A 22,616-nucleotide genomic window follows, 5' to 3' on the forward strand; every position below is an offset into this window, starting at 1 on the left:
TATAGATCATTCATTTAGTGAAAAGACTCTTCCAATCTGCAGCCAGATTTTCAGGGACTATTTCACAGTCTGGTTTAGTGAATAGCTAGACAAAGATTCTGGTATGGGTAGTTTTGAACAGAGCAACACGTGTAACCTGCAGGAACAGCCCTGATGTTCGAAGCCCAATAATAGCGAAAATGGTAACGATAAGTGGCTGTAGGGGCCAGTGGTGGCTCAGTGGTTAGGGCCCTGGGATATTGATGATAGTGTTGTGGGTTCGATACCCGGGCTCTGCAAACCACTCTTGAGCACCTTCTTTTGTGTGGGCCGCAGCAATGGCTGCTCACCGCTCCAGGCATGTGTGCTCACTGTCCACTGGGGGGTGTTTCAATATTGTGGGGGAATCTTTTCAGGTGTTTCAATATTCTATGTATTTGTTGTTTTCAGAAACAGACAGATGGTGGCTTTTGTTAGTTTGAAACAATGAGGTCTATCATCTTCACACCAGCCTCATCACAGGTTGTTTACTGCAAGATTAAAGTGTTTCTCTACATTCCTAAGACTGACTGATCGAGTTGATTCTTTAAGCGAGGGAAGCAAATCCCACTACCACAGTTTTGGAGGTTCCACAGAGATCCCAATATTCCTCTGGGTCCAGAGTTTTCAGAGACAGGATCAGAAACCGACAGAGGCGGCCGCCGTCATCCCAATGAGTGATTCTGAGTCAATTCAGGCGCTCTACTGACTCCGAGACTCTGTACCCGAGGTGACTGTAAGTAAATTAATTAGACCGCTTGACTTATGAATTTAGAATAAACGGGAGGAGACGGGACGCTGTATAAAAGGGATCCCGGTTAAAGTAACTTGGAACGCTTAAAGTCTCTGCCCTAAAACTAATTTGAAAATTTAAGGAATCTGGATTTTGTCTTGGAATATTTTGATTCTCAGGGTTGATTTTAAAATGTTTAAAATTCAAAGATTTTTAGGACAAGGTTTTGGAAATGATTTATCTCTCAGGGCTGTTCAAATTAGATTATTATTTTTTAAAATAGTTTTGTGATGATGGCTTAATTTACAAAATATCCAGAAGTTTTCTTTTTGCAGACAACAGGATGCAATCACAGTGACTGTTTTTTGAGAGAAGTCATTCCATGGTGCGAGCAGATTTTTCAGTGCCGACAGACTCCAAACACTCCATACAGAGCGACGATTGGATCATGGTGAAGGACTTCAGGAGGAAATTGTATCACCTCGATAGTTGGGGCCTTGGCAGGTTCTTCACATCACACAAACTGCTGTTCTAGTAGCAGAAAGGGATTCTTGGGTTCCTTGTTCACACTGCAGGAAAGTTCACATGCCCGATCCGAGTGCAGATGGTGTACAGTACTCTCTCACTGACGTCGTTTGTCTTTCTGTTTGTTTACTCTCTAGAAACACTGCGACCGCAAAGGAACGAGCTCTCCAGGCACTCTGCAAGGAGGTCGTCAAGCTTGACCGACTGCTGCTGTTGTAGAGGAACTCCTCCAACCCGGCTGTCTTAATTCCAGCACTGCCGGCGTGATGGACACAGAGGGTCGTTGTCTCCACTTTACCTCTGCTGGTAAACTGGTTTGAGGTTATCAGTTCTTCAAGCTTTACCTTCACCTGCTCCAGCACAGAGTACAGCTCCTCAGGGTGGTGTTGTCACTGTTGGAGATTCTTCAGTAAAACACTGAAAAGTATCGGAGGCCAAAGAATAACACCACAGTCTCCTGTTTTCCAGCTGCCTGTGTCCTGGATGTCGCCAGTCAGCTTCTGCACTTGTCGTCTCTTTCCAATGCCACTCTGAAAAAGACATATGGCAAAATAATCTACCAGTCCCTCAGCGCTGAATTTGCAGAGAACTGCGAGAGCTTTTGGAAACGTCTGGTCCTCTATTGCTCTTCCCAGTTACACCTGTCAGGTTAATAAACTGGATAGTGGGCAGGTAATTGATTTACATGACTCTTGTTTCAGGGATAGATGATAAGTATCTGGCCTATGTCTTTCTCAAACCACAATAGTATTTTTTACTAAGATAAAAATGACTACAGATTATGGTCGTGCAGCTCGAACACAAATTTACTGCACATTATGAGTTCAGTTCTCAATTTAGGAGTAAATAAACAGACAGGGTTCAGAGGACGAGCTGAGTTTTGTGGGGAGCAGTGAAAGGTTTCATGAGGAATAATTCTATTGGGTTTGCTTCTTGGTAACAGAAATGGCCTAGGCCGCAAGTATCTGCCCTTTAAACTTGAAGCACTTGAAAGGTCCAATCAACAGTCTCTTTCTGGTGATATGGCAACACACATAGTCTCCACTTATATTCCAGTGGTGGACTACTTTAGATATTTGGGGGTAGCTTTGCATCCCTCATTGAGTGACTGTCCTTAAAAATTTCAGTGGTATACTAAAACAAATTAAAATGAATACACTCAACAGGAGTGTAGTGGTAAAATAAATATTCTGCCTAGACTAAATTTCTGTAGTTATAGGATTTATATGACCTTTGCCCCTGCCTATAAAAATATTGGGATACACTCTAAGGTACTATCCATGTACATTTGGAATGGTAAATTACCTCAAATGAAATGATCTACTTTATAGAGGTGTAATTCAGATGGTGGTCTTGGATTTCTAGATTTTGAAATGTATGCTCAGGCATTTACCTTAAAACCTTGATCAACATGCCTGAATCAAAGTGCTCATAATTCATGCAGCTCAATAGAGGCTCTGGTAGCCCCATATAAATTACAAGGTCTTATATTTTGGGATGTTCTCACTAGATTTTGGACCCATAATTTCACACCTTATATTAATTTGGCATTAACAGTTGTTGGGCAAATAATCTCTAATATGCATGAGTTCTCTACACTCTTTCATAATCATACTTTACTGATGGCCCTTCCCCCAGTAGAAGAGCAAAGAAGTTCGATCTCCAGACGATATCTGCAGTAAAAAAATGGGTTAAGATCTTTCCAGGCTCTCAAAGAGCAATGTAATGCGTCCAGCACCTCTTTCTTTCTCCTCCCTTACCTTCTTGGTGAAGGAATAAAAGACTCTTAATCTGTGCTCTAACCGCTGCAAAAAATAAATACTTTATATATTCATTTTTTGTATGTTTTTTATGGGGGGGGGTATTTTAAAGAATGAGAAATATAATTACAGAGTTCTCTCACAACAAATCTTATACAAATCACTGTTATAAATAAAACTTTCCTCAATAAGAGTGGGAAGATTTAGTTGTTAGTTTTTTAATAGAAAGAGTAAAGAGAGTGAGGAAGTCACTTAAGTTTAAATGAAGTCTTGTTGCTGGGTTTTATATAGTCCAGCCATTAAAACCAAATTTGTCCTTTTGAATTCTTAATGAATAAGCTAGCTTCTCCATAACAACAATGTCAATCCACTCATGAATTTGAAGAAGTTCAGTAGACAAGCATTTTCTGGTGATTACTATATAATTTTTTTTTATTATTATAATTTTTTTAAATATATATATATATATATATATTTTTTTTTTTTTTTTTTTTTTTTTTTTTTTTTTACTTGTTGCTGACAATTGTTTGTTGATATGCTGTCCTGCTCTGGGTTCTAATATTGGGTCATTCTCAGCTCACTGTATAGCTGTGCCTATGACTATTTACCTGCATGCACTTTCACCTGCCCTCACATTTTTACCATTTTTGACTTGATGTCACATTTGCAGCAGCTCTTAAAATATCCGGTGTTGACCAGGGGAGGACTGGTTCCCCTTTTCAGTCTTGGTTCCTCTCAGGGTTTCTTCCTTTTCCACTTGTGTACATATGAGATTTTACTTAATTATTAATTTATGATGAATTACCACAAATGTCTAAAAACCCTGCTTTCGTTTTGTCATTGTGTAGAGTTGTGTAGAACTCAATAATCAGTGTATTCTGTATTGTTCTCTTACTTCAAATGACCTGAGTGGCTGCTGCTGTTGTTGTGGTGGTTGTTGTATTTTAAGATGTATGTGATCAGAAGGTAGGACCATATGAAGAGTCAGTGGCAACGGCTGGTAAACAGTCATCCTGACTCCATCCTACATTGACAACACAGCCTAAGGTGTGAGCCTAGCGCCGCCTTGGCTGCCTGTGATGACGGTGACACTCCACACTTTGAAACTTTTAGCTCTGAAGGGCAAAGACTGAGACAGAACAAGTCTTGACACAGCACCGTTTGAACAACGGCATTGGACTGATTGTGTTACTTGTTTCCCACCACCTACAAGATCTGATCCAGGATGCTTTTTCAGTTGGAACAGAAATGGACTTTAAGGTTGGGGATGTACCCAGACCAGAAATGAACTCTGGACTATTTAGAACACTTTCTGAGTGATATGGCCCAGAACATTGTGTTTTTCTTTGGCATCCTTTCAGGAACCCAGGACTATCCTCACACACCAGGACAATGCACCACCTAATGTTTTGTTTGTCAATAATACCAATGTCAATGTCACATGTGGGTGTCCTATGTAGCTTTTACAGCCATAGTGCTTCAGGACTGAAATTAGGGTTGAGCACAGCAGTTTTTATGGGATAGTTGGATTCCATGTTTGGTAGATGGAAAAGGTTTATGGTCACTTTCTCTAGTCTAATCATATGAATTTCTATGCTTGTGCTCAGTGGCTGCTGTATTACTCTGTGCATTCAAGGTTTTATTATGTTAAGTCTGTTTCTTTGCAAGTGTATTTTGACCACAATTCTTTCTCTACTGTAATGACCTTGAATTCTGCCCATCATTTGTACAGTCCTGTGCCAAAGGAGGCCTGTGTTTAGCGAAGGACATTTTATAGTATCCAATCCTGAGAGAAAACAAGGACTGACGACACCTTTATACTCAAAGATGTTTTAAATTTTCCTGAAACCTTTTACTGTTTTCTGCTCACCGTGAAATGACTTCCAGCCTACCAATTGGATCTTGTCCCACTGTTACCACTTTTCCCACCTACCCCCCCAAACAAATCCTCCTAACTTATTGTGTGTTCCCTCCTTTCTTTTCTTTCGCTCTATAGATCTCTCTCGCTCTCACGCTTTTTCTCTCTCATCCTCACCTCATTGCATGACCATGCATTACCTGCCTGGACTTTAACATTTCACTCACACAAATTTCCATATTCTTTTAATTCAATTATTGTGCTATATGTTGTCAACCAGAGGAGGATGGGTCCCCTGTCTCAAGTTTTCTTCCTCTCGAGTTGAGAGTACTGTTGCCACTAGCTTGCCCAAAAGAGGCTCGTACCCAGATCTCTGTAAAGCTGCTTTGTGACATTTGTTGTAAAAAGTGCTTTATAAATAAACTTAAACTGAATTGATTTTTAATGCTTTGTTTCCTTTTAACAATTGTTCATATTTTTTGCCTATTACTCAATATAATGTTTTTCCTGTTTTTTTTTTATTATTGCTTATTGACTTTGCCAAGTTATGATGCCAACTGCAAGTACTTTCCTGCTTTAGGGAAGCTAGTCCTGTTAATGAATTTCATAGAATATACATAAATATTTGAAAGCAATGTGTGAAGTCTTTTTTTTTTTATATATATATATATATATATATATATATATATATATATATATATATATATATATATATATATATAAAAACATAGTGGGGGGGAAAAAGTATTTAGTAAATTGTGCAAGTTCTCCCACTTAAGATGATGAGAGAGGCCTGTAATTGACATCATAGGTAGACCTCAACTATGAGAGACAAAATGAGAAAAGAAATTCAGAAAATTACATTGTCTGATTTTAAAATTTTATTTGCAAATAATGGTGGAAAATAAGTATTTAGTCAATAACAAAAATTCATCTCAGTACTTTGTTATATATCCTTTGTTGGCAATGACGGTGGTCAAACGTTTTCTGCAAGTCTTCACAAGGTTGGCACACACCGTTGCTGGTATGTTGGCCTATTCCTCCATGCAGATCTCCTCTAGAGCAGTGATGATTTGGGGCTGTTGGCGGGCAACACAGACTTTCAACTCCCTCCAAAGGTTTTCTATGGGGTTGAGATCTGGAGACTGGCTAGACCACTCCAGGACTTTGAAATGCTTCTTATGAAGCCACTCCTTTGTTGCCCTGGCAGTGTGCTTGGGATCCTTGTCATTCTGAAAGACCCAGCCACATTTCATCTTCAATGCCCTTGCTGATGGAAGGAGGTTTGCACTCAAAATCTCACAATACATGGCCACATTATTATTCATTATTCATAAGACATTCTCCCAATACTCTGTCCAACATCCAAATGCTCTTTAGGTGTAGTGTGTTACTGACTGTAGCCTTTGTAACGTTGGTCCCAGCTTTCTGCAGGTCATTCACTAGGTCCCCCCGTGTGGTTCTGGGATTTTTGCTCACTGTTCTTGTGATCATTTTGACCCCACAGGCTGAGATCTTGCGTGGAGCCCCTGATCGAGGGAGATTAGCAGTGGTCTTGTAGGTCTCCCATTTTCTGATTATTGCTCCCACAGTAGATTTCTTCACACCAAGCTGCTTGCCTATTGCAGATTCAGTCTTTCCAGCCTGGTGCAGGTCTACAATTTTGTTTCTGGTGTCCTTCGACAGGTCTTTGGTCTTCACCCTAGTGGAGTTTGGAGTGTGACTGTTTGAGGTTGTGGGCAGGTGTCTTTTATACTGTTAACTAGTTCAAACAGGTGTCATTAATACAGGTAATGAGTGGAGGACAGAGAAGCCTCTTAAATAAGTTTTTACAGGTCTGTGAGAGCCAGAAATCTTGATAGTTTGTAGGTGACCAAATTCTTATTTTCCACCATTATTTGCAAATAAATTCTTTAAAAAAAATCAGACAATGTGATTTTCAGAATTTTCTTTTCTCATTTTGTCTCTCATAGTTGAGGTCTACCTATGATGTCAATTACAGGCAGTTACAGGCGTGCAAGTGGGGGAACTTGCACAATTGGTGACTGACTAAATACTCTCCCCCCCCCGTGTGTGTGTGTGTGTGTATATATATAGATATATATATATATAGATATATATATATAGATATATATATATAGATATATAGATATAGATATATATATATAGATATATAGATATAAAAAATAAAAGCAGCTGAGACCTTCAGGGTTGTTGTACACCTCTGTGACCAGCAGGTGGAGTCAGTATGCTGAGTTTCAGACGTAGTGGGGAAATCACCTGGTTTAGGACCAAACTGTGTTCAAACGCTGTGAGTTTGGGTTAAATTAGCGTGGATTGTTGTGATCTGAGGATGATAAACTGCTGGAGGAAACTTTAAGCTGTGTTTAAAAGCCCCCTGTTTGTGTTTTTTCAGCTCACAGCTAGTTACAGTTAGCTTGTCCTGTAGTCACTTAGCTAGCGGCCTCTCCTGGGGTCCTGAAGCTCCAGCGCTCAGCCCTGTTGATGTCCTCTGCTGCCTGTCAGTGCAGGTTAGCCCTCGGAGCTAATGAATGTTCGGGGTATTTAGCAACTCATTTCTGTGGAAACATTGGATTTTTGTATCTTTCATACACCTCTTTGTATATTCATAATAATAATAATAATAATAATAATAATGATGATAATAGAACACATTCTAGATGATTCCTGATATTGTATTATTTTATTAAAGGTGGTGAGAGTGGAGAAGGAGGTGAAGGAGGAGAGGGAAAAGGTGCTGAGATATTTAAACTGCTCTGGTCCATCAGTATGACCAGCCGGACCAAACTGGTCAACCACCTTGGTCACACTGACCAAGACCCGCTAAACCATCCCTCCCACAGAAAACCATGTGATGCCGTGCTGGTCAGGAGCTAAGTAAACTGCTGGACCAGCTGGTTTACCAGCATTACCGGGACGTTTCCCCTGGACCATCAAGGTCCAGCTTAGGTCATCTGAAGGCAGTTGTTACCAGTTGATGTGGATTTTTTTAGTCAGTGAAGAAACAGAAACAATAGGTTTAAAGTCCATTTGATGGACAAAAGTATGTGGACACCCTTTCTGATGATTGAGATACGGTGTTTAAGCCACACAAGCTTCAATTGTACTACTGATAGGTTGCTTAAATGTTCAGACGAAGGTGAGCTACATTTTTATAATATTGTTATTGTATTTTTATCTGAGCAGAAACCTCTTCAGCGAGGTGCTCCTGCACTCAGGCCAACTCCAGAGAGCACACCCAACATTGCCTCCAGCAGCTCTCGCAGCTTCTCCTCGACCTTCTCAATCTCCATGGGGGCGTGGACATCATCCTTCATCCTGGAATCGGCATCAGCATGACCAGCTTCACCAGGCCAGTCAACCAGTATGACCAGCTCTTGACCAGCTTGACCGGTTTTGTCCAGTCTCTGGATTTTCGTCTCCACTGTCTCTGGATGCTCCGAAGTAGGATCTCATTCAGGTGACGTGTTTTGGACGTGTTGACCTTCCTGTTATACCGTAGTTGTGTTCATGCACTGAATGCTGGGATATGTTGTTCTCTCCCATTCTGGGATATGTTGTGGGTTTGAGACCCGGGATTCACAAGCTGTCACTGTTGGGCTCTCGAGCAAGGCCCTTAACCCTCCTGACTGCCCCCCACTCCAGGTTAGGTAACTGAATTGCCCTTGGCTAACTAGTAGGTAGTGTGTGTATGTGTGTGTGTGTGTGTGTGTGTGTGTGTGTGTGTGTGTGTTGGTTTGAAGTGTAGTCCTGACCTGTAGCAGTGGTATTATCAGTTTTATTGGGATTATTATTTTGATTATTAGTGTGTAACTCTGACCAGGGGTCCGGCAGCAGCGCTCTTGCTCCTTGTTCTCCTCTTTTGTTCCTCTGTTGGTTTTGTTTGATGTGGCCTGTCTGAAGCTCGGCTACGTGGTTTACTTTAGTTTTGCTCTCGCCCTTTCTGAAGCGCTGCTTCCTGCTCTGTTTTCCCTTCCTGCCCTGTCCTGCTTTTACACCCAAGCTCGGCTTGTGGTCGTCGGTTCTCCTCATCCCCTTGTCCCTTCCGAGCACTGCTCAGTCGCCTTGGCTTTTCCCACCCAGCGTCGTGTTTGCCTCCCAGATCCCTGGATTGTTATTTTGGCTCAGTCCTGCCTTATGTGTCATTATTATTATTATTATTATTATTAATAATAATAATAATAATAATATATTTATTAGTGTATTATGATCTATTTCTTCAAAGTGATCTAATGTGAGTTTAATCCTCAGACTCATTATAAAGATGAAGAGAGACGATCAATATCTAGGTTTTACTTTCAGTAGAAAACAAACATCCAGAAAACATCAGTAATGCAGAGCAGCGCTTTATTAATGCTCAAAAGACACACACACACACACACACACACACACACACACACATAATCACACACACTTCCTTCACATCACTCCAGCTCTTTTTTTCTCTCTTTTTCTCACTCCCTCGTCCTCAAGCCTCCAATCACTCTTTCTCTCACTGTTTCAGGGTCAATCCTCCAAATCCCTAATTCTCTAACTGTCTCAGGCTCAATCCTTCAAATCCCTCAGTTTCTAACTGCCTTAGGCTCAATCCTCCAATCACTTATTCTCTAACTGCTCAATTCTCAATCCTCTTAATCCCTCATTCTCTAACTGTTTCAGTCTCAATACTCCAAACACTCTTTTTCTCATTCGTTCATGCTCAAACCTCCAATCACACTCAATCCTCCAACCACTCTTTCTCTCACTACCTCTGGCTCAATGCTCCAAATCCCTCAGTTTCTAACTGCCTTAGGCTCAATCATCCAATCACTCTTTCTCTCACTGCTCAATTCTCCAATCACTGTTTCTCTCACTGTTTCAGGGTCAATCCTCCAATCACTTATTCTCTCACTGCTCAATTCTGAATCCTCCAAATCCCTCATTCTTTAAATGTCTCAGTCTCAATACTCCAAACACTCTTATTCTCATTCATCCATGCTCAATCCTCCAATCACTGTTTCTCTCACTGTTTCAGGGTCAACCTTCAATCACGGTTTCTCTCTCTGCTCCATGCTCAATCCTCCAAATCAATCTTTCCCTCACTAAAACCCTAAATCCCCCGGTGAGCAAGCCAAAGGCGACAGTGGCAAGGAAAAACTCCCTCACCGCTGGAGGAAGAAACCTTGGGAGGAACCAAGACTCACACGGGGGGACCCATCCTCCTCTGATCAGAACTATTGATAAATGAATGATAAATTCACGGTTCGGTTTAGTTCAGTTCGGTTCGGTTCCAATCACTCCCTCACTGCTGCAAATTCATCATGGATCTCGCCTAGGTTCACTCTAGACTCACTCCTCCAAGCTCACTTCGCAGAGTTCCCTCGGAAGAGCTTCCTCATCCTCCCTCGAAGTGATCGTGAGACTCTGAGGATCGGTGCTGCAACATATTTCTTAGCTGCCCTTTTAACTGCAGCACAAAGCGGACTACAGTTAAAGCAGCCGGACTCCTCCCCGACAACCTCTACACCAGCTCTACTGCCACTACCGACTTCCTGGACTGGGTCGACTGGGTCTGGATAAAAACTGCTGCCCTTGTCAACGACGGTCACGACGAATCTGCCGATAACTCTGGGGGCCCTGCAGAAGCAATGGGGAGATGCAGGCATTGTTAGTGAGCTGATTCTGTACGGTAGCTACGTCTAAACAAGCTCTTCACCTTTAGTGATCTTTATCATGGCATAATATGGACACTTCACCAAGTGTGTGTGTGTGTGTGTGTGTCCTTAGTGGCAGTGTTGCCAGACTGACTGTGTAAGAAATAATCAGACAAACTTACTGTCGGTTTTCCTCCGAACGCTGGATGGCGTTCTGCTCATAAGCGTTCATTATGGAGAAGAGAAGACCGCTGGATGAGGACAGGCTGCTCCAATCCAGGTCCTCGTCCCCGCTGTCTACCTGCCTGTCCTCACTGCATTCTCCACTGTGTTTCCCTGGAATTCCACACACTTTCACCTCTGGAGAGCTTTCAGACTCGGGGAAAGATGAGTTTGCAGAATCTCTCCTTTCCCTGTTAATGAAAATACAGGTGATTGTAGTAAACAAACAGTGGACCGATCTGGAGGAGGGGGTCACAAAGCAGGATTCCCAGCTCAGCCAGAGAGCTCAAGCCTAGAGTCCAGCCTGTTCCATTGACCTGAGCCTGTTGCCATTGTCCCATTAAGAAATGCTGCTTTGTGAAACACCGCCCTGCAGTTCTTCAGAAAAGCCGTTTATTTACTATAGCTAATCAATCAATAAAGGATCAATAAAAACAGTAATAAATAATACATCCATTAACAAAAGGACTCGACACTGGAGTTCCAGCACAGCGCTCTACTTACTGTTCTTGCCTGGCCTGCAGCCAAGGGTGGTTCGCCACGTTTCTCACCGAAGGCCGGGTGAAGGGATTGAAGCGCAGCATATAAGAAATGAAGGCCCGACAGGGCTCCTCCACTGCAACCCCACACGAATACTCCACAGCTTTGCGCTGGAGCTGTGTGAGGGTACCTTGCTAGGTTGAGGTTGCTAGGGTGTCACAGGTAGTTGCTATGATGTCTCAGGTTGTTGCTATGGAGCTGACATCTGTTTATGGTGTTGCTAGGTGGTTTCTATGGTGTCACAGGTGTTTGCTATGGTTTTGCGAGGTGGTTGCTATGGTGTCACAAGTAGTTGCTATAGTGTCACAGGTGGTTGCTATAGCATTGCCAGGTGGTTGCTATGGTGTCACAGGTGGTTGCTATGTGGTTGCTTAGGTATCTCAAGTGGTTGCTTGAAGTTACACCTTAACATTCAATGTTAGTGTAAACACAGTACTACCTTAAAAGACGTTCCACCTTAAAATTCAGTGTCAGGGTAAACTTAGTACTACCTTAAAAGACGTTCCACCTTAAAATTCAGTGTCAGGGTAAACTCAGTACTACCTTAAAAGAACTTCCACCTTAAAATTCAGTGTCAGTGTAAACTCAGTACTACCTTAAAAGAAGTTCCACCTTAAAATTCAGTGTCAGGGTTAACTCAATACTACCTTAAAAGAAGTTCCACCTTAAAATTCAGTGTCAGGGTAAACTCACTACTACCTTAATAGAACTTCCACCTTAAAATTCAGTGTCAGGGTAAACTCAGTACTACCTTAATTCAGTGTCAGTGTAAACACAGTACTATCTTAAAAGAAGTTCCACCTTAAAATTCAGTCTCAGGGTAAACTCAGTACTAGCTTAATTCAGTGTCAGTGTAAACACAGTACTACCTTAAAAGATGTTCCACCTTAAAATCCAGTGCTACTTGAGCACAATTCCACCTTAAGCACAGTTTCGCCATAAAGAATTGACTTAAAAAAAAAGAATAATCTTACATTTATTAAAAATGATAAATCAGATCGACTCTAAAAATACACAGCAGACCACACAGCGAGATCATCTACGAAACGGTGTTTGAACCGTGTCTGTACGTTAATCAGTTCAGGCTGTATTAATTACACAAATGTGTGGAAGAAACAACAACAACAACAATAATAATAGTAACAACAATAATAACAATAATAATAATAGTAACAACAATAATAACAATAATAATAATAATAATAATAAGCAGAAAAGGAATAACATATATATACAGAGCTTTTCTAGAACTATAGGTTATTGATGACAGGGTTGTGGGTTCGATACCTGGGTTGGCCAAGCTGCTACTTTACCCTGTCTGCTCCCTGGGCGCTACAGCAATGACTCCCCACTGCTCCAGGTGTGTGTTCTCAGCATATCACTGTGTGTGTGTTTACTGCACAGATGGGTTAAAGGTGGAGGCCAAATTCTGTGTCCTGCACGAACGGTAAATCTATAGTGTGTGTGTATATATATATATAATGATAAATACCATGATTGCCATGATTTTTATATTTATTTCTTTATTTTTTGGTCAGTTTTATTTATTCATTATTTTCCGCTTCCTCAGCAGGTATTGTGTCTTAGTTTATTGATGTTTTTTTAATATATAAGTTAAAAACATAAAAATAAATAAAAAGTTTACCAAAAGAAAAGTAGAAATGCAGAAATAAATAAATGTAGATGTTGAACTTCTGTGTCAGTGAGGTTTACCTTCAACAGACCTGGCTGTATTCAATCAGATCAGTCTAAATATCACTGCAATTTGGTTCATATCTTAACCACAGGGGCCAATACTTTTCCACAGCACTGTGTGTACATACAGTTCTATACAGCCAATGAGGAACTGACCTCAGTAACCTGACTCCTCCTCTCCATTGTGATGTCATGTTGATGACATCACAGAACCTATAAATAGGCTTGTTCTCCCTCATTGGCTCAGTTAGGATTCGGCAGCCCGCGAGACAGCTGATTCCTATGTTCTCAGTGACACTGATGTCATTTGGCTGAAGCTCTTATCTAGAGCCAACTTATCTAGAACCAGCTTTCATCTGCAGGGAAACAATGGAAACCAAAAAAGCCTTGAGGAGCCTGGGCTTTCAGGTGGTTCGCAAAATCGGTGAAGGGAGTTTTGGAAAGGTGATGCTGGCCACGTCCAAGAAATACCCCGACCAGGTGGCCATTAAAACAACGGACCTCAAGTTGATGAAACCTGGTTTTGTTTCCAAATTTCTGCCCCGGGAACTCGCCGTTCTCCGAAAAGTACAGCACCCTCACATTGTTCAGGTGCATGACATCCTTGAGTTGAGTAACAGGCACGTGTTCATCGTGATGGAGGCTGCCGCAACCGATCTCTGTCACATGATCCAGGAGCTCCACCACATCCCCATTGACCAGGCCAAAAGGTGGTTCTCCCAACTCGTCAGTGCCGTGGTCTATCTGCACCAGCAGAACATTGTCCATAGAGATCTGAAGTGCAGTAATGTTCTGCTGACTGCTGATGACCGAATCAAACTGACCGACTTCAGTTTAGTTCGCATCTCAAGAGGCTTCCCTGACCTGAGTGAGACGTACTGTGGCACTCCTCACTACGCTGCTCCTGAGGTGCTTCTGCATGAGCCCTACGACCCGAAGAGGAGTGATGTGTGGAGCCTGGGTGTGATCTTGTACAACATGGTCACTGGGTCCCTGCCCTTCGACAGCAACAATCTGAAAAGGCTCCCGCATCTCCAGAAGCAACCCTTGAAGTATCCAGATGGTGTCACAGTGGATGAGCCCTGTAAGAACTTCATCTCCTACATGCTGAAGTTCCATTATTACCTTCGGCCTTCGGTGGCAGAGGTGGCACAGCACCAGTGGCTGCAGTTACCTGAAGACCGGTGAGTAAACCATTGAGCTGGAACTGGAGTCTCTAGTTCCAGGTTTATAAATATAAAGAATATTTCGTTGTACTTTTATTTGAATTGGATTTTTGTTTGTGATTATTTATTTTTAGATTGTGGGTTTATATCTCTATATAAAAAAGAAGCCATATTGTATTAGAACGTTACTAGAAGTCTCCTGTAGATGTAAATTAAAGCACATATAGGAAGAAGAGGGGGATCAGATCGGGGCAACATTTGAAGAACTGTTAAACACTGAACTGCTAGAAGTTCTTTTAGAAGAGCTGTTAGGATTAAGATTAAAACTGAATCAGGACTAAATAAACTGCTGATTCCAGCAGGAATGCACAGGAGAAAGAGGTCCTCACAACCTCCTCAACCTTCTAACTTTCTGCTTCTTTCTTCATCTGCAGGGAGAAAATAGACACTGACAAAGCCCTGAGAAGCTTGGGCTTTGAGGTGCTGGGCAACATCCAGGAAGGCAGTTTTGGGAAAATTAAGCTGGCCGCATCCAAGAAGCACCCCAAGCAGGTGGCCATTAAAATAGTGGACCGTATATTGATGGAACCTGATTTGGAGACCAAATTTCTGCCCCGGGAACTGGACATCCTGAAAACAGTGATGCACCCTCACATCGTTCAGGTGCATGACATTTTTGAGATGCCTAACCATCTGGTGTTCATCGTGATGGAGGCTGCAGCCACGGATCTCCATCAAAAGATCCAGGAGCTCCACCACATCCCCGTCGATCAGGCCAAAAAGTGGTTCTCCCAGCTTGTCAGCGCTGTGGACTATCTGCACGAGCAGGACATTGTCCATCGAGATCTCACCTGCAGTAATGTCCTGCTGACTGCTGACGGTCAAATCAAACTGACCGGCTTCAGGTTTGGACGCATTTCAAAAGGCTCCCCTGAAGAAAGTAAGACGTACTGCTGCACTTCTTACTACACTGCTCCTGAGGTGCTTTTGGCTACGCCCTACGAGCCGAAGAAGAGCGATGTGTGGAGCCTGGGCGTGATCCTGTACGTCATGCTCACTGGGTCCAGGCCGTATGACCACACGGATTTGAAAGAGCTCCCAAATCTCCAGCAGCGACCCTTGAACTATCCGGAAGGGATGGCGGTGGAGGAGTCCTGTCAGGACCTGATCTCCTACATGCTGCAGTTCCGTCCTTTCTTTCGGCCTTCGGTAACACAGGTGGCACAGCATCCTTGGCTGCAGTCGAGTCAAGAACAGTAAGTAAACCATCGCGCTGGAACCTGAGTATCAAGTTCCAGGATTATAAACATAAAGAACATTTTCATTGTATTTGAACTGTAATTAGATTTTTGCTGATTTATTATTAAGAGTTTATTTCTTGCTTGTTTGTTTACATGTAACTGAGTTGTTTATTCATTTCTATTTTATTGATTAGCTTTAAAAAACTTAGCACTTAGCAGAATGAACAAACCCTTTTCATGCTTTTGGGTTTAGTCACAGTTCCATCAGGAGTCACAGAGTGTTTCACAAAGCAGCATTTCTCAGCTTAAGCCCAGGGTTGAGGACTGGAATGTTCCTCAGCTCTTCTTCTATTGGACAGGCTGGACTCTGGGATCAAGTTCTCTGACTGAACAGAGACCCCTGCTTTGTGACTCCCCCTGAGACTGGTCAGCTGTTTACTTATTTGCTGTATTTGTCTTGTATTTTTATCAACAGTGAAATGAGTGAGACTGCAGACTCATCTGTGGCTGAGGCTAAAAGCGCTCCACAGGAGAGTGTGTTCGGGTTTCCAGAGAGACTCTGTGATGAGAGCTGTAAGGAGATCCAGCAGCATCAGCAGAACACCATTAAGCGTTTGGAGAAAATACGGAATGTTTGTTTGTTTGTTTGTTTGTTGTTTAGACACTATTTATGACTGTTGTATCTCTGCTCTCTCTATTAAAACAGTCAGTCTGGCAGCACTGTTCTGTAAATCAGTAAATAGGTAACATACAGTATTAGTTCACTAACAATAAGCTAATACTTATTCTCCACATTGCTTCTGTACCGTCTCCAGAGTTATAGGCAGGTTTGTGGTGGAAGCCGTTGACGAGGACGGGGAACCCAGTTCTCATGGAGACGCCAGCCCACTCCAGGAAGACGACAGCAGTAGAGCTGGGGCAAGTCTAACTTGCCGAAGCGTGGAGGCTGTGGAGGAGGAGCACGGCTGCTTCTGCTGCAGTCCTTTTTGTGCTGCAGTTAAAAGGGCAGCTAAAGCTTATGTTGTCACACCGATTATCAGAGCCTCCCATTCACTTCGAGGGAAGGTGAAGAAGTTCTTCATCTCTGCGGTGCACAACTCCTCCTCTTCCCAACAGGGGGCTCCACATTCTGCTGCCTCCACAGAAGCTCCTGCCTGTTCCAGTCCTGAACAGAGACGTGAGGATGGGACTTCGGACATCCTGCTCCATGGGCTGGTGGTGGAGGCAGAAGCTGTCCTCCCACAGCCCACAGTGAGGCAGGGAAGAAGAAGGCTGCGATTCCCCAAGTTTAAGGTAAGTGGACTGTTGAGTGATCGTGACGGTCCTTTTATACCATAGAATCACTTTAAATATTGATCAGAAATGTTTCAGTTGGTCAATCTTTGTCATTTTTGTCTCTCCAACAGATCCTGAAGAAGAGAGTTCATCCTCTGTAGACGACCAGCACGGCTCCCAGTAATGGTAGTGTACTGTCTGGGTTTGATTCTGAAGGGAAAGTCCCGCTCCATGGGCCGGTGGTGGAAGCAGAAGCTGTGCTCCCACCGCCCATTATGATGCAGGAAAGCAGGAGACCGAGTCTTCAGCTCCCCTTCAGATTATTCAAACTGAGTTCACCCTGTTCATGCTTAGCCCAAACAAATCATGTTGGATGACCATGTGGACCCACCTCCCACAAGGTCTGGGTTGGAGATGAGTGATTGGAGGAACAGCCTGCCTGATCTCAACCCGAGGGGTAGGGTGTTACTGGACTTTTGTGCTAGTCACAATTTGTCCACAGCAAACACCATGTTCAAACACAAGGTTGCTCATGAGTGTATTTGGTACGCTCATAGTGTACCTTGAGCCAAAGGTCAGTTAATGATATTGTGCTCATATCATGTGACCTGAGGCCATGTTTGGACTCTCGGGCAAAGAGAGGCACTTAGCTGTTAACTGATCATCATCTAGAGGTGAGTTGGACCAAGTGGTGGGGAAAACTGCCAGACAGACCTACAACGGCCCAAAGACTAGTGAGGGTCTGCTGGGATAGACCTGCATCATAGAAGCAGCTGGACATTTGGATGTGGCCTAAAGCTTTTTGTTAAGTGGTGTTGAGGTGCCTTTAAACCATTCATTATTCAGTCATACATGTTTTTGACCAGAGGAGGATGGGTCCACCTTGTGAGTCTTGGTTCCCCTCAAGGTTTCCTCCTCCAGCTCTGGGGAGTTTTTACTTGCCACTGTCGCCTTTGGCTTGCTCACTTGGGGTTACATCATCAATTTTATCTAATTTCCTGATTTTTTGTAAAGCTGCTTTGCACCATCAGATTTGCAGTGGCAGAAGTCCAGGGACTAGGAACAGTGTGGAGAGTCCATGGAGAATGACATTCGGGTGGCCATAAGGAGGTTCTGTAAAATAGTCCAACAACTCAGAAGAAGAAGGAGAATCATTGTCCAAACTATGGTCAGTTAGGGCGGTGAAGCTCTGCTCTCAGCTGAGGATATTGTTGGGCAGTGTATAGAACACCTTGAGGAACTCCTAAACTTGAGGAACATGCTTTCTGTCCAGGAGGTAAGGCTGGAATCTACCAGGGAGTCAGAATCTCACCATCTCTCTTGCCAAAGTCACTGAGGTAGCTGAAGAAAGCTCCATAGTGGCAAAGCACCAGAAGTGGAGGAGATTCACATGGAGGAGCTGAAGGCTCTGGTTGAGATGCCTCTGCAATGTTGCATGGACCTCTGGAACAGCACCTCTGGACTGGAGTACTTGGGTGGTGGTCCTATTTTCAAGAATGAGAACTGGAGAGTGTGTGCTTACTCTTGAGGCATCACACTTCTTAGCCTCTCCAGGAAACTCCATTCCAGGGTAGTGCAAAGGAGAATACACCCGATAGTTAAACCTCAGATTCAGGAGGAGCATCGCAGGTTCTGTCCTGACTGTGGAACAGTGGACCAGCTCTTCACACTCTCTCAGATAGTCGAGGGGTCATGAGTGTTCACCGTTTCAGTCTACAACCATGTTCCCCGAAGCTGTTTGTGAGAAGTGCTCGGGGAGTACGGGGTGCCGAGGTCACTGATGTGAGCCGTACAGTCCTTGTACTCTCGGTGTGAGAGCTGTGTCTGTTCTCTCAGCACCAAGTCAAGCTTGTTCAGTGTTGCCGTTGGACTCCATCAGGGCTGTGGACAGGATAGCAAGGCTTCTGTGTGTGATGGCCTCCGATGTGCACTTGTTTGCACAGTTTGCAGCTGAGTGTAAAGCGGTCAGTATGAGAATCAGCTCCACCAGGTCTGAGGCCATGGTGGCGTCCCATTCACTCTTCATTATGGAACAAGGAGCTCTGCTATCCGGGTGAGGCTCGGAGTAGAGCTGCTGCTCCATGGTGTTGAGGTGAGCCAACTGAGGTGATTTGGGCATCTGATAAAGATTTCCTCCGGTCATTATCAGTCCCCTGGTCCCCTCTGGACATGGCAGAATGGGAGGAGACCCAGAGGAAGACCCAGGACCTGCTGGTGTGATTATATCTCCCGGCTGGCCTGGGAATGCCTTGGGGAACCCCCAACAAGAGGTGGTGGAACTGGTTGGGGATGGGAGTGCCTGGACTTCTGTGCTCGCCTAATGCCACTGCAGTCCTGAGCTGAATTAAGAAGAGGAGGATGATGAAGATGAGCTTCAACTTTAAGGTATGTGAACTTTTTCCTCTTCTTGACACACATAAAGCTCTGCCATAGTGCAGCTAAATGTGCAGTTAAATTTAATAAAACATTTATTAATAGAGCAGAGAGCCTGGAGCAGAGAGCCTGGAGACATGATGAGAGGAGTAATCTGGATAATCTGGAGTGAGTCTGGAGGAGTAAAGAGGGAGCCTGGAGAAGTGATCTAGAGGAGTGATCTGGTGGAGAGTTTGTGTGTTGGTCAGCATGAATAAGAGATGTTCTGTATTACTGATGTGTTCTGGATGTTTCTTTTTTTACTCAAAGAAAATCTAAGTATTATTATAAAATAATATAATAACAATAATACTGTAATAAAATAAAGTTACGTCAAAGTCAGCTTTATTGTCAGAACTGCAATATGTACAAACACAGCATTGAAATTGCTTTACTCTCAGAGCCATGGTGCAACAATAAACAGCAAACATATAAATAAACATTAAATAACAAGAAGCATAGAAATGGTCTTTTACTAATATGTAGGAATGTAAGAGTTTTAGTGGTTGTATAAATAAATAGAGTGAAGTGGCATATGCAGCAGATAAAACATCTGGGTTTGGTTAGTGCAAATATAAACAGTAGTGCAAACTGGAGCTCATAGATTATTAAAGTGACGTGTGCAGAAGCAGTTCTTGATAATGCAGAGTTCACACACACTTAACTACACACACATGTTCATGTTCAGGGAATACTACGTGCAATACCCCCCCCCCCCATGTGCAATTAAGAGTCTTTTGCTGTAAATAATATTGTTATTGCTCTTTTAATTCTTATTTATATTGTGTGTGTGTGTGTGTGTGTGTGTTTATAGTGTAAATTATTTATCCAAATTTTTGTAACTGAGTGTCTTGCTATCGCTTTCTGCTGTTACACTGAATTTCCCCACTGCGGGACTAATAAAGCATCTTATCTTATCTTATCTTAACACCACACCACAACACCACACCACAACACCACAACACAACACCACATCAACACACCACAACATAACACCACAACAACACAAAACAACAACAACACAGCACAACAACACACTACAACAACAACACAACGACACAACACAACACACACAGCGTTTGAGCTGGTTTAGACTCACTGTGGTGATGAAGCCCCAAGTTCAAGATCCCTTCAAGATCTGTTTAATCTAGTGTTGTATGACTGAACCTGTTAGTGCTGCCATCTGGTGACCAGACAACACACCACAACACCACAACACAACACACCACAACGACACAACACAACACACAACAGCACAACATAACAACAACACAACACAACACACTGCAACAACACAACAACATAACACAACAATACAACACCACAACACAACAACACAACACAGCACACCACAAAACACTGCAACAACACAACACCACAACACAACAACACAACACAACAACACCACAACACAACACAACAATACCAAAACAACAACACAACACAACAACATAACACAATAATATAACACCACAACACAACAACACAACACAGCACACCACATCACACTGCAACAAAACAACACACAACACAACACCACAACACAACAACAACACAACAACACTACACCACAACACACTGCAACAACACAACACCACATCACAACAACACAACACAACAACAACACAAAAACAACACACCACAACAACACAACGCACTGCAACACCACAACACACTGCAACAACACAACACAACACAACAACAACACAACACCACAACACAACAACAACACAACAACACAACACACTGCTACACCACAACACACTGCAACAACTCAACACAACACACAACAACACAACACATCAACACAACACCACGCAACACCACAACACTACACAACAACACAACACAACACACAACAGTACAACACAACAACAATACCACAACACAACAACACAACACAACAACATAACACAACAATACAACACAACACAACACCACACAACAACACAACAATACCACAACAACACAAAACAACAACAACACAGCACAACAACACACTACAACAACAACACAACGACACAACACAACACACACAGCGTTTGAGCTGATTTAGACTCACTGTGGTGATGAAGCCCCAAGTTCAAGATCCCTTCAAGATCTGTTTAATCTAGTGTTGTATGACTGAACCTGTTAGTGCTGCCATCTGGTGACCAGACAACACACCACAACACCACAACAACAACACAACACCACAACACACTACAACAACACAACACAAAACACAATGACACAACACATCAAAACAACAACACAACAACACAACACAACAATACCACAACAACACAACAATACCACAACACAACAACACAATACAACAACACAACACACTGCAAAAACACAACACACAACAACACAACACAACAACACAACACAACACAACACAACAACAACAACACACCACAACAACACAACACAGTGCAACACCACAACACACTGCAACAACTCAACACAACACATCAACACAACACACCGCAACACCACAACACTACACAACACACAACAGCACAACACAACACAACAACAACACACCGCAACACCACAACACACAACAGCACAACACAACACAACACAACAACAACACAACACCACAACACACTGCAACAACACAACACAATGACACAACACAACACCACACAACAAAACAACACAACAACACCACAACACATCAAAACAACAACACAACAACACAACACAACACAACAATACCACAACAACACAACAATACCACAACACAACAACATAACAAAACAATACAACACAACAATACAACACCACAACACAACACAATACAGCACACAACAACACACTGCAACAACACAACACACAACACAACACCACAACACAACACAACGACAACACAACACACAACAGCACAACACAACAACACAACACCACAAAAACACAACAATACCACAACACACTACAACAACACAACACAAAACACAATGACACAACACAACACACAACAGCAGAACACATCAAAACAACAACACAACAACACAAAACAACACAACAATACCACAACAACACAACAATACAACACCACAACAAAATAACACAACAAAAACACAACACCACAACACACTGCAACAACACAACATAACACAACAATACAACACAACAGAACACCACACAACAACACAACACCACAACACAACACCACAACAACACAACAATACAACAACAACACAACAACAACACAACACCACAACACACTACAACAACACAACACAAAACACAATGACACAACACATCAAAACAACAACACAACAACACAACACAACACAACAATACCACAACAACACAACAATACCACAACACAACAACATAACAAAACAATACAACACAACAATACAACACCACAACACAACACAATACAGCACACCACAACACACTGCAACAACACAACACACAACACCACAACACAACACAACACAATGACACAACACAACACACAACAGCACAACACAACACACCGCAACAACACAACACCAACACCACACAACAACAGAAC

General features: G+C 42.7%; 1 protein-coding gene across 1 annotated transcript; it reads left to right on the forward strand.

Moving 5' to 3' along the window:
• Window positions 1-13,374: 13,374 nt before the first annotated feature.
• On the forward strand, window positions 13,375-16,871 carry LOC140551053 (ribosomal protein S6 kinase alpha-3-like). Its single transcript, XM_072674422.1, has 5 exons — window positions 13,375-14,189; window positions 14,606-15,427; window positions 15,888-16,052; window positions 16,228-16,589; window positions 16,819-16,871. The coding sequence occupies exons 1-5, from the start codon at window positions 13,375-13,377 to the stop codon at window positions 16,869-16,871; spliced, it is 2,217 nt and encodes a 738-aa protein (XP_072530523.1).
• Window positions 16,872-22,616: the final 5,745 nt, after the last annotated feature.

This window comes from Salminus brasiliensis, chromosome 3 (genome assembly GCF_030463535.1).
Source record: "Salminus brasiliensis chromosome 3, fSalBra1.hap2, whole genome shotgun sequence".
NCBI classification, from domain to species: domain Eukaryota; kingdom Metazoa; phylum Chordata; class Actinopteri; order Characiformes; family Bryconidae; genus Salminus; species Salminus brasiliensis.

Bases quoted from the DNA above. Each gene is read 5' to 3' on its own strand.
- LOC140551053 (XM_072674422.1), top strand. From the start codon at position 13,375: ATGGAAACCAAAAAAGCCTTGAGGAGCCTGGGCTTTCAGGTGGTTCGC. The intron at 14,190-14,605 runs GTGAGTAAACCA...CTTCATCTGCAG, and splicing joins CTGCAGTTACCTGAAGACCG to GGAGAAAATAGACACTGACA. The intron at 15,428-15,887 runs GTAAGTAAACCA...TTTTATCAACAG, and splicing joins CTGCAGTCGAGTCAAGAACA to TGAAATGAGTGAGACTGCAG.